Here is a 16,780-nt window from a genome sequence, read left to right as displayed (position 1 = left end):
GCAGGTGGCTGAGTGGCAGCCAGCTTTGGGGGTGGGACACGGCTTCTCAGGCCCAGCTGTTGGGGGTCCTCTGTCACCCCCTGGCCCTGCCCTTGGGGATTCTTCAGTGTCCCAGGCCTCCCCTGCCAACACGATCCTGGGGTGGGGGAGTGTCGGGGCGGCCCGCACTGGGGACATCAGGCCGGCATCACCGAACACACTGCCCGGGGCGGTGGGTACAGGGCATGGTTCTACCCACAGTCCTCTGTGCCCTGTACAGGGCTCTGTGGGGACATGGTGGCACAGTGGACTTCTGCAGGGAAGCGGTGGCCTGTAGGGCTAGGCGTGGGCAGGGAGCTGTGACCTCGTGGTTAGGCGCTCCCCGAAGAACCTACCCTAGTTGTTGCACACCAGCTCGGGCACTTGACAGAGACACCCACGTGACAGTGTGACCCATGTGGTGTGACCCACGTGATGGTGGACTATGTGGTGTGACCCATGATGTGACGGTGTGACCCACAAAGTGATGGTGTGACCCATGATTGGCTGAAGGGTAAAATCCTGTGTCCTAAGGCCTCTTGGACTGGGGTCCCCAGTAAGTCACTGATGTGGTCTTGGTCATGCCTGTCAGTGTTCTGGGCTTGAGGGACACATGGGCCTGGGGACAGGCTCCAGCTCTTCGCACCATCTTCCTGCCAGCCCCTCAAGCTCCTGTTCTTGTCACCACAATCAGACCTAGTGACAATGGAGATTTTAGACACAAACAAAAAGCTGGCACGTGGCCCACCTTGGGTGTGTAGAGCTGCGGGACGGGCCCAAGGTTTGCCCTTGCTTCACACTGGGGTTCTGTGGGCCCCAGGACTCTGCACCCCCGGGCAGCTGCGAGCCAGAACTGGGGATCTCCTGGGTGGCTCCTGGGCCTTCTGTGGGGAGGTAGTGCCAGGCCTGCAGACGGCTCAGACGGCTCAGCAAAGCCTCACACTCATCCCGTCGCCCCACTCTCAGGGAGAGTGAGCAGGGGCAGGGCCACTGGTATAGGCGCGTCAGGATCACACCCAGGCACCACTCTGCACATCTGCCCCCACACTGGCGCCACTTCGAGGTCTGCGAGGGGGACCCTTACCTCTTGGCCCTGTGGGACACCAAGTAAGTAGCAGCCCTGGCGTGAGCCCAAGGCGTGGCTTCTGAGAACCAGACAGTCCTGCTGGCTCTGCACAGTCAGGGCTGGGCTTGGCGTGCTTTGGAAGCTGCTCGGGAAGCTCTCGGAGACTCAGGCCCCTCGGGCCTGGACGGGGGCCCAGGGGTCCACTCCTCCCACTCACCACGAGCTGTCCGTGGGCTGCCCACGAGGAAGGGGGAAAGCGTGAGCTGAGCAGGGGCACAGGGCCCCCACGGAGAGCAGCAAGGCTCAGGCTGTGCCCCACACCATGAGTCAGCACTTGGCCATGCAGAAGCACCAGCCATGCCCCTCCCCAGGGCCCAGAAATGCTGCAGAGGAGAGTGGGGCTGAGCCGGCAGAGATCTGCAGAAGCACGGGGTGCTCCCTCACTCCGTGGAAAGCACAGGCACAGCTGCCTCGCCTGGTGCTGGGAAAGGCAGGCTCTTGGGGGCGACGGGACGATGGCCGCGGGGCTCTCAGAGGGCTGGAAGGCTGCATTTCCCGCCCCTCTGCAGGGTTAGGGCTGCCGGCCACCTGGAAAGCAACGGGGACAGGCCCGCCCCTCTGAACTCCAGACTGACCTGGGAGCAGAGGGCCAGCTCATGCCCACCAGGTAGTCCCGGGTTGGGACCTGCGCAGCCCAGGATGCAGGGCTTCCGGTGCCTCGTGGACCTCTCCCTGGTCCTCCCCAGGGGAAGCCCCGGCCCTTCATGTGGTTCCAAGTGGCTGCTCAGGGAGCTGTTAAGAGGGAGCCACTGGTCTGGGGGGCACGACCTGTGTCCGGCAGGGCCCCAGCCCCACTTTCCGGAATATGCGCGTGTAGATGCACGTGCTTGTGTGTGCACGGGTGTGTAGGGGAACAGAGCCCCAGAGCCACCACTCGCTCCTCCCTGTGGGCCCTTATGGGGTGGCTTTACAGCCGCGACAGATTAGCTCCTGACCTCGGGCCCCTCACACACTTAATAGTCCCCCTGGTCACTCCACACATTTTGGGGGGTGGAGCACACGCGGCAGGGCTCAGGGCTTACTCCTGGCTCAATGCTCACTCCTGGCTCAGTGCTCCGAGATCACTGCTGGTGTGCTCCGGGACCCTTTGGTGTGCAGGGCCAGCACCCGACCTGGACCTGCCGCAGTCTCCCTAGGCCGGCCCGCTGCAGTCACTCTGGACAGCTGAGCCACCGCGAGGCTGCGGGTCGCAGGGAACGACGACCCGCGCGTGCTGGCCGGGACTCACTCACCGGGAAGCCCGGGCCACGGCTCCGCGCACGCGCGCACGCTCACTCGCGCCGGCCGGGACTTACTTCTCGCCCCGCCCGCCGCCCCGCGAGCGCCAAATGCGTCCCGGGCCCGCCCGGCCGTGCGTGCGCGCCCCCGCTCGCCCGTGCGCGCGCGCCCCCGCTGCTGGCGTCCCTCGGAAGCGCGCGCCCGCGCCCCGCCGCCGCCGCCGCCGCCGCCGCCGAGTCCCCGCGCAGGAGCCGCGGCCGCCGCCGCCGCCGCCTCGGCCCGTCCCCGCCGCCCGGGCGCGGCCAGGTGAGCGCCGCCCCCCGGAGGCCCCGCCGGCCGCGCGCGCCGTCCCGGGCCCCTGCGGAGCGTCAGGACGTTACGGCGGGGGGAGGGGAGCGGGGGAGGGGCGGCGCGGGCGGCGTCGGCGTCGGCGCGTCGGACGGGCGGGCGGGCGGCGCGTCCATCTTGCGGCCGGTGGGCGCCCCGCGCCCCCGCCGGGCCCTGCTCCCGGACCCTCGGGGCCCCGTTCCCCTCGCCGGACCGCCGGGACCCGGTCCTTGCTCCTGGACCTCCGGGCCCCCGAGACCCAGTTCCCCTCCCCGGATCGCCGGGGCCCAGTCCCCGCTTCCGGACCGCCCGGGCCCGGTTCCCGCTCCCTGATCCCTAGACCCCCGGGATCCAGTCCCCCTCCCCTGATCACCGGGGCCCAGCCCCCGCTCCCGGACTCCCGGGCCCCGGGCCCCAGTCCCCGCTCCGGGACCCCCGGAGCCCAGCCCCTATTTCTCCTGCCCTAGGAGCTCTGTCCCCCCCCACTCTGCCTGGCGAGCCCCCTAGCTGCCCTGCCGCTGACCCCTCCGTGGGCCGTGCAGGTGCTGCCCTGGCGGTAGGAACGTGTTGATCGTCCAGGACTGTCCCCTGCCCGGGCACCCTGCCATGGACTGGGTGGAGGCCTCTGTGGTCTCTGCACACTCTCTGATCCTGGCGGCCCTTGAAGCTAGGTCAGGGGCTTGCACACCCCTAGGCCTTGCTCGATAGAGGTCTGTGGGCAGGGTTTTTGTTGGTTTGCTTTTTTGGGTCACCCTGGCGGTGCTTGGGGACCCTGTGGAGTACTGGGGATCACCGTGGGTCCGCAGCTGTGGCAGCGCCACTTACGCTGCCCTGTTGCTCATGTCGCACAGCTGAGGACCTGCCTAGCCCCAGAGGGATCGTCCCTCCTGGGTCTTCTGGGGTTTTGGCACTGTCAAAACCTTGTGTTCAGGACTTGAGCTTTTTTCTGTGATGTAGCCCTAGTGTTTGTGTTTGGTGGGTGACTTCTGGGGTCATACCCCGCAGTGCTGGCCCAGGGACTGTCTCACTGTTGGCCACTGTGTGGATACTTGTCCAGGTGTAGCCCAGACTGCGATGGCCTGCCCGGCTCCTGCTGGGCGGCTCCAGAGGAAGGCTGATACTTAGTTTCCAAGTGCACCTTTGTTCAGATTGTTTCCAGCTCTTTGTTTCCAAGCTCAGAACATGAAAGTTACATTTTAGAAATAAGCTTTAGGGCCTGTGGACAGAAATGAATTAATTGTTGCAATTTCTGGTTAAAGTCCGCTGAGTAGCAAGCCCACCTGGCTCTGCTCCGGTCACTCACCATCAGGGATCGGAGATTGAACTGGGATCAAGCAAGCAAGCACATGACTGGGCTGCGCGCTCTCCCCCACGCCTCAGGGGTTCAGTCAACTTCTGGCGCTGCTGGGCCTGTGCCCTTCCCAAGTCAGGACACCTCCAGGCGTGGGCACCTCGCTGCCAGGTCCCCAGAAGAGGCACACAGGCCTGCACCCCTTCCCGCGGTGTCCCGGAGAATGCCTGATTCTTCTCATCAGGTGCTCTCCCAGCATTGCCCTTCACATGGCCCCGCTAGACCCGTTTCTCCTTTGGACAAACGGACAGCTGTGGCAAGCGTTCTCCAAGTGTGCTTTTCTCCATGTAGCCTTGCCCACCTCTTCTGGCTGCAGGCTTTTGCCCACGGAAGGGGGAGCCCGTGTCTGGGGACCCTGAGGAGCACTGGGGGTCAGCGGCTGCAGCAGCACCACTCACGCTGTATTGCTCATGTCGTGGAGCTGAGGGTCCTGCCCACCCCCAGAGGGACTGTCCAATCTGAATGCCCCACGCACGGCTGTGGACATGGCTCGGCACGGGGCCTGGGCCCCTGAGACCCTGCAGGAGCAGGTGATGGGGCTGGAAGGTGGTCCTGCAGGCACAGGAGCAGGATTCAGGTGGGCTCGCTCTGTGCTTGCAAATCCACCAGGTGGTAAAAATGAGCCTCTAAAGTACTTCAGAAATCGGGGCTGGAGAGATAGCACAGCGGGTAAGGCGTTTGCCTTGCACGCGGCCGACCCAGGTTCAAATCCCAGCATCCCATATGGTCCCCTGAGCACGGCCAGGGGTAATTCCTGAGTGCAGAACCAGGAGTAACCCCTGTGCATCGCCAGGTGTGACCCAAAAAGCAAAAAAAAAAAAAAAAAAAAGTACTTCAGAAATCACGGCCGAGCTCAGGCCTGTGCTTCACCCAGAGCTGCGCCTCCAGCCCTCTGGCTCGCTTCCTGACTTTATCCCCCTTTCTCGTCCTTATCCATTATCTTTTGTGGGTTTTGGGGCCACACCTGAGATGCTCAGGAATCACTCCTGGTGGGGCTTAGGGGTGGTTCTGGGGATGGAACCCAGGTCGGCTACGTGTAGGGCCACTTCAACTTGCTGTCCTGTGCTCTGGCCTAACTTGGTCAGATTTTGTCCTCCTGGCACCTTAATGGTTGTGACCAGTGGGGCCAAGCGTTTCTACACTTTCTTTTTTTAATATATTTTTTTCTTGGACTGGAGTGATAGCACAGCGGGGCGGGTAGGGCATTTGCCTTGCATGCGGCCAACCCGGGTTTGATTCCTCTCTCTCGGAGAGCCCGGCAAGCTACCAAGAGTATCTCACCCACATGGAAGAGCCTGGCAAGCTACCCGTGGTGTATTCGATATGCCAGAAACAGTAACAAGTCTCACAGTGGAGACGTTACTGGTGCCCGCTTGAGCAACGGGACGACAGTACTACAGTGCTATATATTTTTCTTTGCAGAGGTATCCTAAATCCTTGGCCCACGTTCTTGGTAGTTCTCTTCTTTGCTGTTGAGTTGGTTTTTTCTCTGTTCTGATACCACCTGTCATCAGATATGTGGTCTGCAGCCACCTTCCCCTGCCCGAGTCGGGGTCTAATTTGTGCAGGTGCTTTGCCTCAGAGCCGTAGTCCTTGCCCTGGCCTCGCCTTTTGTCCTGATTGTGCCCTTTGTTGAACCAAGTCTGATGCGATTCTGTCTATCTCTTTCTGTTTCTTCTGCTTTGGGGGCATGTCCAAGACATCAAGGTCAAGTCCAGTGGTGAGAGTTGTTTTCTCTTAACCCTCCAAGAGTTTCACAGCCACGTGTCCTGTCTGGTTTTCTCTCTGTTTAGTTCATTTTACGCCACTCTTTGTAATGGTGGATGACCAGGATCCAGAGGCAGGAGTGGTAGGACAGCAGGTAGGGTACCACCCCATGTGTGATCCCTGCCACCACAAGTGACCACGTGTGACCTCTGAGCATAGAGGCAGGAGTCAGCCGTGAGCCAGGTGTGGCCCAGGAACCACAGCAAAACCCTTCCAGCCTGGTTTCATTGTGCCCATGTGTGGGCCCTGCCACCGCATCACTGGCCATTGAGTGACCCTTGGTGTCCACACTAAGGTCAGTTGAGCTCGTGTGCAAGTGCACTGTGAGCAGTATCTGGGAAGCTTTGGGTGGGTGGGGGGACCTGCAGTAGGCGGTGGCCTCACCAGGACCCTCACCGGAGATGCCTCCTCCGGTGCTCAGGCTTGCTCTGCCTAGCAACAGCTCCGCCCGTGAGGAGCTGCCCGCAGGGACCGCCTTTGGCACCTTCCGGCACCTTCCCTCTCCTTGGGCCTCCAGCGGGCCCTTAGGTTGCATTTCCTGAATTGCAGGTCCTTTTCCCTTCCCAAAGGAAGGACTCCCGCTCTCGTTTTATTTAGATGAAGTACACAATGGCAGTTTCTTGTACCTTGATTTTTGCCTTTGACTCACTTCTGCTGGTACTCAGGGTGCCAACGGGTGAGCCCAGACCATCACCAGCCCCGCTGTCAGGCTGATTGTGTGTGTGCACAGAGACAGGCAAGTAAGAGACATGTTCAAGGGAGAACACGGCCTTGAAGAACGAGCCTGATGTCTTTGTGTGCCGAGTCCTCTCCCTGTCCTTTCACTGCGAGCAGCGTCTGTTGGCTGGTGGCATGCTGGGCTCAGCATTTCTCTGCTGGGACCTTTGGGCGATTCCCAGTGTCTGATTTTGGATAGAGCCACCATAAAAAAATCATGTGTGGGGGACCCAAAGACGTATGGGGGCTAAAGCGTTGCCTCCCATGGGGCCCATGAGGGTTGGTCCTGGCACTACGTGTGGCCCCTGGGTACCGCCAGGTGTGCCTCCCCACAGGCTTGTGTGTGGCAGGGGCGGGGGGCCACGCCTGGCAGTGTTAATCCTGTTCTGTGCTGGGGTCACTCCTCAGGGGCGTGGGGACCACATGGGTCCAACCCAGCTTGGCCACGTGCAAGGAGAACACCTTCCCTCCCTCTGCAGCATCTCTGCCCTCCAACCCTCAGTTTCTAAGGACCTGCCTTCCCCTTTTCCTCAGTGGCTGGTGATGTGATGGCCAGCTGCCCCTGAAAAATCCCTGCTGCATCCCCTCACCCTGCAGCCCCCACTGTCAGAGCAGCCCGAGGCTGGTCCCTGCCCGGGTGTTTCCACTGTGCGAGAACCTGCCCTTCCCTGTGCACTTTCCCCAGACACCCACATTGGGTCCCTTTTCCAGCTGGTTCTCTGTGCACTGCGTGTGTTCAGGTTCCCTTTCCTCACACCCTACCCTTGCTCCAGGGGCCCTCACACCCCACCCCTGCTCCAGGGGGCCCTCATACCCCACCCCTGCTCCAGGGGCCCTCACACCCCACCCCTGCTCCAGGGGGCCCTCATACCCCACTCCTGCTCCAGGGGCCCTCACACCCCACCCCTGCTCCAGGGGCCCTCACCCCCCACCCCTGCTCCAGGGGCCCTCACACCCCACCCCTGCTCCAGGGGGCCCTCACACCCCACCCTGGCTCCACGGGAACCCTCACACCCCACCCCTGCTCCAGGGGAACCCTCACACCGTGCATGGCCGACATGGATCAGGACCAACTGGAGCCTGTGTCTGAAGCTCTGCAGAGCAGCCCAAGGGCCAGGCAGGGCCTAGCGGGACGCCCAGAGACAGACAGGCACTTTAGCTCCTGTGGGGAGCAGGTGACACGGGGATGCCTGGAGGGGACACAGGCTGGGCACTTGGGTGGGCACAGGGTGCTGGACGGCGTCTGTCCCCATAGGCCTTGTGGTCCTGTCCCTGGGAGTTCCCAAAGCTGAGCTATGGCCACTCCGGATGTGAGTGTCCATATGGAGGAGGTCGTGGTGGTGACGACGCCGGACACGGCCGTGGACGGCAGCAGCGTGGAGGAGGTGAAGACCGTGCTGGTGACCACCAACCTGGCATCCCACGGGTAGGTGACCGGCGGGCCCCACTCTGCCCCTGGCCCTGGGAGGGGGTGTAGGGCATGGCTGAGACAGCGCCGGAATGCGGAGCTGGCCCTTTCTCTTCCTTTTCACACCGAGGGCGCCGGCTGCGGGTCCTCTCTGTTTCCGACTCACCCCATGGTGCTCAGCGCCTCCTCCTGGTGGGGCTCTGGGAACTCTGTGTGGTGCCAGAGGCCGAACCTGAACCTGGCAGACTCCCCCATCTCAGCACCACCAGAGGAGGTGGGTGGGGTCTGGGCCCTTCCTGCCCACCTGCCTGGCCCATGTGTGCTGTCTCCGGCCCTGCTACTCAGTGTCAGCTGCTGCTGCTGGGCACCTGGTCGGGCAGGGGGGGACAATGGCGACAGGGGACCACAGCCTGTTCTCATGTCGGCTGCGCCTGACCTGCTGCCTTGATACTGCTGCACCTCAGCCCACAACCATGATGTGGTCTGCAGGGCTGTCCCGAGAGGCAGCCGCACAGCACCTCCCTCAGCAGGGACCCAGGGGACCAGAACGCCCCTCCCCCACAGCTGGCTCCCCTCCCCCGCCCCTGCTCTCCCTCCCACTCCCCTCTCTCCCTCCCCCGCCCCTGCTCTCCCTCCCACTCCCCTCTCTCCCTCCCCCGCCCCTGCTCTCCCTCCCACTCCCCTCTCTCCCTCCCCCACCCCTGCTCTCCCTCCCACTCCCCTCTCTCCCTCCCCCGCCCCTGCTCTCCCTCCCACTCCCCTCTCTCCCTCCCCCGCCCCTGCTCTCCCTCCCACTCCCCTCTCTCCCTCCCCCACCCCTGCTCTCCCTCCCACTCCCCTCTCTCCCTCCCCCGCCCCTGCTCTCCCTCCCACTCCCCTCTCTCCCTCCCCCACCCCTGCTCTCCCTCCCACTCCCCTCTCTCCCTCCCACTCCCCTGCTCTCCCTCCCACTCCCCTCTCTCCCTCCCACTCCCCTGCTCTCCCCCCAACTGTTGCCCCCCCACTTCCCTGTGCACTGCACCCCTTTCACACTTCTGTCCCCTTCCTCACTACTCTTCCCTTCCCCCTTCCTCTCCCCTAGCCCACTCCCCTCCCACACTCCTCTCCCCATCCCTTCTCCTACCCCAGATTTCCTCTCTTCTTAAGCATCATAACACCTTTGCTATCTCTGGCCCCTTTTGTCCTAGTTTTGTGTCATAGAGGAAAATATTTCTCCACATTCCACCTTCTCTTTTCTTTGTTTCTCCCTTTCAGCTTCAGCTTTTTTTTTTTTTTTTTTTTTTGTATTTAGGGTCACACCCGCACTGCACTCAGGAATTACTCCTGGCGGTGCTCAGGGGACCATATGGGAAGCTGGGAATTGAACCCGGGTCGGCTGCGTGCAAGGCAAATGCCCTACCTGCTGTGCTATCACTCCAGCCCCCAGCTTTTTCTTTATATTTGATTCTTCTGTATTTACTTTGGTATGAGCTGAGATGAGGCTGGGGATCAAATGGTGATTTTGCTTTTTCCTTTGGAAATGGATAATATGGGGAATAATGGGCTTGAAGAAACAATATAACAGGAAGGCCCTTGCCTTGCACATGACTGACTTGGTCCTAGCGCTGGTACCATGATGAGGCCGCCCACCAGGAGTGATCCCTGAGCATAGAGCCGGGAGTAAGCCCTGAGCACTGCCAGGTGTGTCCCCAAACCCAAAATAAAGTGGATTTTTTTGGTGTAGTTTTTTGTTTTGTTTTTAGGGTACATCGAGCAGTGTTCATGGGTTACTCTTAGCTCTGCACTCAGGAATCACTTCTGGAGAGCTTAGGGGTCCACAGCGAGTGTTGGGGATCAACCCCCCTGGGTCAGCCACGTGTGAGGCAGGTGCCCACCCCGCTGTGCTCTTGCTCTGGCCCCAGAAGTAGGTATTTTGAGGTGGTGTCGATGGCTGTGTGAACTCAACAATCCGGGGCTGGAAACTTGCTCGGGGGAGGAGGGTGTGGCTGGGCTCTGGGTGTGCTGGAGCCTGCCCTCCTGTGCTTCCCCAGGGGTGACCTCACCGAGGAACACATGGAGACTGAGAATGCCGCGGCCGCAGCTGCAGCCTTTACCGCGTCCTCGCAGCTCAAGGAGGCCGTGCTAGGTAGGTGCCCCCGCCATGTCCCCGGCCGCCTCTCCCAGGCCTGCAGCCTGGCCTCCATGCTGAGGCGAGGCGACTCGGCTGGCCTGGGTCTTGGGGGCAGCGCAGGTGGCCCCTGATGCTCTGTCCTTGTCTTCCTCACTCTTGTCCGTGAGAAGTGAAGATGGCTGAGGACGAGGACAATCTGGAGGCCGAGATCGTGTACCCCATCACCTGTGGGGACAGCAGGGCCAACCTCATCTGGAGGAAGTTCGTGTGCCCCGGCATCAACGTGAAGTGTGTCCAGGTGAGGCCTGCCCGGGCAGTGGACCCCAGAGTAGAGCGTGCCTCTGAGGGCAGAGCCAGGACGGGGCAGCCTGGGGTCACTCTGCACACCTGTGGAGCGGAGGGGCCCCTGGGGCGGGCGCTCTCGGCCCGTGCATGGCAGCTGTGTTCCCAGAGGCCTCTTGCTGCCTCTGAGCGGCGTGGAAGGACAGGCCGGCTAGAGCAGAGTGCATTGGGGCAGCTCTGGGGTCAGCCTCCTGGGGGTCCTCGAGCCCGTGGAACCACCATGCTAGGGGTCAGTGCGGCCCCTTCCCCAGAGGAGACTGATACCATGCCCTGCCTCCTCGTCCCAACCCGAGGACTCAGCTGGCCGGTCTGCTCTGAGCCCTGGGCTGGGCCTAGTGCCCAGTAGTCCTGTGTATCTGCTGACCATGGTTCCAAGTAGAGCTTGGCTTGCAGCGCCCTGAGCCATCAGTGGACAGGAGAGACCACCCTGAGGAGGCCCCTGCAGGCAGTGGCAGTGGACGGACCCCGAGCTTTTCTGGGGACCACTGTGAGACAGGATGGACTGAAATAAGAGAGAAGCTTGAACCTAAGCAAAGTAAGGCAGGTTTGGGGATCAGAATGAAGAGCTGGACACTTGGTGGGCAGACAGACACTGTCCGTGAGCCTGTGGGTGAAGATGCAGTACCCAGGGCTGGCCAGGGGCGGACATGGGAGGATGAGCCCCGCGCCCTGACCAGCCCCACACCGCCAGGCAGAGGGGACCATGTTTCACCGCCCGGGCCTGGCTTCACGGGGACTGCTCCGCGTGACGCGCTGCCGTGGGCCAGGAGGAGACAGGCTCTGCGGGGTGGCGGGGAGGTCCTGCCTCTGTGCCGAGGGGTCACACAGTGCAGCGTGGCAGGGCCCAGGCCGGGGGGAAACTGTCCCTGTGGGTGTCTGCTGCTCATGGCAACAGGCCTGCAAGCAGAGCCCTGAGGCTCACGGTGGACGCCCCTGACGGGACCTGCAGGAGGGCAGAGTGTGGGCAGCCTGGGTGTGGAGTGTCTGCGTGCCCGTTGGCGGGAAACCAGGACCTGGCAGGACAGTGGACCCCAGAGTAGAGCGTGCCTCTACTCCGTGAGAAGTGAAGATGGCTGAGCTGGGGGCTGAAGCCGGTGGGCACGGTGCGTGGTCCCGGGGCCCTGCCGGGCTAGGGCTGCTGGAGTGATGCGGAGTAAAGACGGGAAGCGTGCGGCTGGGTAGTGGGCCGTGAAGACCTTCGTGGACCCGGCTCCCGCTCAGGGCTGGTGACCCGCGAGCTGCCTCTTCTCAGGCTGGGAGGGCACGCGCAGGCCGGAAGAGGGGTGGCACACGCAGGAGGGCACACGCAGATGCCCGCGCAGTGGCCGTGGCCCGGCCTGTGGCCCTGAGCAGCGCGGGGGGTGGGCTGACCCAAGGCCCCAGGTTGGATGCAGGACCCCTGCACGGGTGGGCTGGTGCCCATCCCTCTGCGAACCCCCCTGTGAGCCCTGCGGGGACCCGGTGGGGCCCTCCTGACTGCCTGCCGCCTTTGCTTCCCCAGTACGACGAGCATGTGATCAGCCCCAAGGAGTTCGTGCACCTGGCAGGCAAGTCCACACTGAAGGACTGGAAGCGAGCCATCCGGATGAACGGCATCATGCTGCGGTGAGCTGGGGCTCTGCTGTCCCGGGGCTGCAGGGTGGGGGCGGGGGGCCGCAGACAGCCCCTTGGACACAGCAGGACCTGTGCACCTCCTGCTATTCTCTCACAGCCACCCCCAGAGTGCCCGCTGCATGCTGGGCCCGGCTGGCCCTCCTTTCCCCTCCCTCCCCGTCCCCTTCACCTTTTCCCTTCCCTCCCTCCCCTCTTCTCCCCTCCCCTCCTCTGCCCTCTCCTCTCTTCTCCCTGTTGTCCGCCACTCTCGTGGTCATATCCACCCAGCTGTCCAAGTCCGGGTGGTCCCCCGAGCATCCCTGGGGCCTGTCCTGCCCTACCTGGGGTGCTGGGCATGGCGCTCCTGTGTGCGTGTTGGTACTGCTCTGCTCAGGGCTGCTTCCTGTAGTGGTGGGTGCGGAGTGGGCGTGTGTGTGAGCCCAGGGCCCGGTGGTCTCTCCCTCTCACCTAAGAGCCTGCCCCTCGGTGGCCGTTTCTCTTTCTGAGGGACTGGGGACTATCCATCGCACCCCTGGCTGCTCCACAAACACTGGCTCTGAGAATGTGCGAGCTGAGACCCCGCCCGTGCTCGGGGGCTGCAGGGCTGAGGGCTGTGGGCTGAGGGTTTGTGGTGCTGGGTGCAGGGCTGTGTGTGGGTGCTGTCCCAGCTTGGGGCCTGGCCTTGTTCTCCTGTTACTTGCCCCCTCCCCTACCCCAATGGACGCTCCAGTCCCGCCCCCTTCCTGCCCCTCTGCCTGTTTGATGTGGAGACCGGTGGACTGTGTCTAGCCCCTGGGACTCCCTCTGGCTCCACAAGCAGCTTCGTGCAGGGCTCAGCCCTCGGGAGAACTGCCAGGGCCAAGACCTTCCTGAGGGTCCGCCTGGCTGAAGCCCGGCAGAGCCCTCTTGCACAGGACACCCCTCTGCCTTTGAGCTGCTCCTGGCCCTGTGCAGGGCTGGGGGTGGGGGTGCAGGAAGACTTGGGGTCCCTAGCGCCAGGTCCAGGGTCTAGTCCTCAGTGTGGCCAGCAGTGTGGCAGCCTCTGGTTCCCCCAGGGTGTCCACAGTGCCAATAGGTGGGTGGTGGCATCACACTCCCACCAGGGGAGGGGGCAGGGAGGTGGCCAGGCCACAGACAGCCCTGGTGACACTGTAAGGGCCAGCAGTGGGGCCGGCAAACCGAGGTGTGACACAGGCTCCCTGGGGCCCTGTCGTGCGCCCACGGACTGTGTCCGCTCAGCTCCTGGGCCGGGGTGCAGGACACAGGGTGAAGCAGAGCCATCATGGATTTGGCCTCTCGGGCGCCTGCCCGTGTCCATGCGTCCATGGACAGAGCCCTGCAGGGCGACTCCCCGCCCTGGAGCCTGCCCTGGACCTGGAGCCACAGGTGAGCAGCTCAGTGTCTCCCGCTCTGCCCCAGGAAGATCATGGACTCGGGGGAGCTGGACTTCTACCAGCACGACAAGGTCTGCTCCAACACCTGCCGCAGCACCAAGATCGACCTCTCGGGCGCCCGCGTGTCCCTGAGCAGCCCCACGTCCGCCGAGTACATCCCGCTCACCCCCGCCACGGCCGACAGTAGGTGCTGCCCGTCCTCGGGCCTGTGTCCACACAGGCAGCGCCTGCAGCCCCAGCACTGCCTTAGTAGGCACACATGTGACACGCACCAGTGGCATATATGATGACACGCAGCATGCATGTATACTACATACATACATACCACTATATCATGCACATAACACTCAGTGCACATGCCACTTCATGCCTGTCTGCGTCCATGCCTGCCTGCGTGTGTGCCTGCATCCGTGTGTTCCCGTGTCCATGCCTGCCCGTGTCCGTGCCTGCCGTGTCCCTGCCTGTGTCCATGCCTGCCTATGTCCATGCCTGTCCGTGTCCATGCCCGTGTCCGTGCCTGCCCATTCCCATACCTGCTCGTGTCCCTGCCTGCGTCCATGCCTTCCCGTGTCTGTGCCTGCCCGTGTCCATGCCTCCCTGTGTCCGTGCCTGCCCGTGTCCGTGCCTTCCCGTGTCCGTGCCTGCCTGTGAATGTGCAGTTCTGGGACTGGCCCTGGGGCACTCGCCCCAGAGGCGGCTCAGTGCTCACAGCCCCTTCTTGGCCCTAGTGAACGGCTCCCCTGCCACCATCACCATCGAGACCTGCGAAGACCCCAGCGACTGGACCACGGCTATTGGAGGTGTGGAGGGGGGGCATGGGCACGGGGCCCATGGGGGGCGCAGTGTCAGGCGCTGCAGCCCCGAGCAGATGTGCTGGTCTGCCGTCCACCCTCCCTGGGGGACAGTGGCTCTGTGAGCAGCTCCCCTGCGTCTCTCCTCCCCCAGATGACACGTTTGCCTTCTGGCGAGGGCTGAAGGACGCGGGATTGCTGGATGAGGTCATCCAGGAGTTCCACCAGGAGCTGGTGGAGACCATGCGAGGCCTCCAGCAGCGGGCCCAGGACCCCCCACTACAGCTCAGAGGTGAGGAGGGTGGGCCAGGCGGGCGGTGGTGCCGCGCCCGCCCCCACCCCGACCGCTCCCAGGCTCAGTGTCTGCTGCCCACAGATGCCGTCCTCCTCAACAACATCGTGCAGAACTTCGGCATGCTGGACCTGGTGAAGAAGGTACTGGCCAGCCACAAGTGCCAGATGGATCGATCCCGGGAGCAGTATGCCCGCGACCTGGCAGGTACCCGAGAGCCTCCGTGGGCAGGGTAGGGGGGTGGGAGAGTGAGCTGCCTCAAGCCCTTCCGGGTGCCCTCGGACCCAGGAGTGCTTGAGCAGCCCCTGTGGGCAGGTTTGTCCCAGGGCCAGGCTGCCCCCCAGCCCCTGTGGTGAGGCCCCTCCCTCGGAGCCCCGCCCCATGACGAGGTCCCGCCCCCGACAAGCCCTCGCCCCCTGCGGAGCCCCTCCCGCCGACGAAGTCCCGTCCCTGCAGAGCCCCACCCCACGATGAGGCCCCGCCCCTTCTAGAGCCCCACGATGAGGTCCCGCCCCTGCGGAGCCCCACCCCCACGGCGAGGTCCCGCCCCCTGCGGAGCCCCGCCCCCACGGCGAGGTCCGGCCCCGCTGTCCCCTCCCGCCACTGACTCCGTTTCCCCCGCCCCCAGCGCTGGAGCAGCAGTGCGACGAGCACCGGCGCCGGGCCAAGGAGCTCAAGCACAAGTCCCAGCACCTGAGCAACGTGCTCATGACGCTGACGCCTGTGTCCCTGCCGCCCCCCATGAAGCGGCCACGCCTGGCCAGGGCCGCCTCGGGTCCGGCCGCCGTGGCCTCGCAGGTGCTGGCGCACTCAGGTCTCGCCCCGGCCGTGCCCGTCTCCCAGCTGGCCGGCGTCCCGCTCGGCAAGGTGCTGTCCACGCTGCCGGCGCCCGTGCTGGGCAAGGGCCCCCCGCCGGCCGCGCCTGCCGCGCCCGCCTCGCCACTGCTGGGCGGCTACACGGTGCTGGCCTCGCCGGGCGCCGCCTTCCCGGGCGCCGTGGAGCTGCACCCCGACGCCGCAAGCCTCACGGTGCTGAGCACGGCCGCCGTGCAGGACGGTGGCACGGTGGTCAAGGTGGTCAGCCCGCTGCAGCTGCTGACGCTGCCTGGCCTGGGCCCTGCGCTGCAGAACGTGACGCAGCTGTCCCCGGGCGCCGGCGCGCTGCTGGTGCCCGCGGTGGACGGCGCGGCGGCCGCCCCGGGGCCCGAGGAGCACGCGGCCGCCCTCGAGGTGGCCGCCGTGGCCGAGGGCCACGAGCACAAGTAGCCGGCGGCGAGTGGCCACGCGCACGGCGGCCTCGGGCCGCTGAACCAAAGAGGAGACGCCGGACTGGACGGAGAAGGGACAGTCCTGCGGGCCGCCGCCGGGCCGGGCCCTGACTTCCCTTCTCTCGGGGACATGCAGGCTCCGCCTGCTGCTTATTAACACTGTTTACACATGGCCTGAGCGGGCGGGCCAGAGCCGCCCGCCCTGGGTCTGAGCCGCGGGGGGTCGTCAGTGACACCTGTCTTGGGGACCGTCCCCAAGCGTGGAATCGCGTGGATCCTATGGATTTGGTTTCTTCCCACAGTTTTCTGTAGGGTTAGTGCAGTGCACGCAGGTCCGCTCTCTGGGATGGACGTCGGGCCGCTGCGGGCGTGGAGGTAGCGGGTCTGAGGACTTCAGCCGAGAGCAGAGCCAGGCCTGCTGGCTCTGGCCGAGGGCTTGGTCCGAGCTCCCCCGGCACCACAGCACGGAGCCTGCGGGCCCTGCGTCCGGCCGGCAGGCTCCTGGGGGCCGTCCCAGCCGGCATGAAGCTCCCGTCCCCCTCCCACCTGTGGCTCCAAGGCCGAAGGCGCTTCTCTGGGCCGTGCATGGGTGTGGTCCCAGAGCCCACAGTCCCTGCCCCGCCAGGGCCTGGTGCACACTGTCCCCGGTCTGTCCTTCCGCCTCAAGTGCCCAGGGCAGGCGGGCAGCTGCGAGGGTCCCGCTTCTTCCTGTTACGTTGTTGGCTGGTTCCGTGTGATCTCCTGTGGGTGTCCGTCCTCGTTTTTAACTCATTTTTACTGAGTCCGGGGCCTGTTACCGCAACTGGGTGTCCACGGGTGCGTCCAGCTGCCTCAGCAGGGGCTGCTCCGGGTGATGGCGGCCGCCCAGGATGAGCCTCCTGGGGACTGGGATGTCTGTGCTGGCGGGGCCGAGCCGCAGGGAGGCCCGGCCGTAGAAGGGACAGAGGGACCGAAGCTCTGGGTGCCGGTCCCAGCGGGTGCCTCTGAGTCCACTTTGTACGTTGTTTTGCAAGTATCTGCTTGGTACTTTGATTTAAAATAAAAGCATTTTCATAGTT

At 64.2% G+C, this 16,780-nt stretch overlaps 1 protein-coding gene across 1 annotated transcript; it reads left to right on the top strand.

The window, feature by feature from the left end:
• Positions 1–2,569: 2,569 nt before the first annotated feature.
• On the top strand, positions 2,570–16,780 carry GMEB2 (glucocorticoid modulatory element binding protein 2). Its single transcript, XM_055140129.1, has 10 exons — positions 2,570–2,668; positions 7,780–7,950; positions 9,963–10,057; positions 10,213–10,340; positions 11,886–11,989; positions 13,397–13,554; positions 14,100–14,171; positions 14,317–14,454; positions 14,539–14,661; positions 15,083–16,780. The coding sequence occupies exons 2-10, from the start codon at positions 7,820–7,822 to the stop codon at positions 15,718–15,720; spliced, it is 1,587 nt and encodes a 528-aa protein (XP_054996104.1). The 5' UTR covers positions 2,570–2,668; positions 7,780–7,819; the 3' UTR covers positions 15,721–16,780.

This window comes from Sorex araneus, chromosome 5 (assembly GCF_027595985.1).
Source record: "Sorex araneus isolate mSorAra2 chromosome 5, mSorAra2.pri, whole genome shotgun sequence".
Lineage (NCBI taxonomy): Eukaryota > Metazoa > Chordata > Mammalia > Eulipotyphla > Soricidae > Sorex > Sorex araneus.
This window is presented reverse-complemented; position numbering and strand designations above follow the sequence as displayed.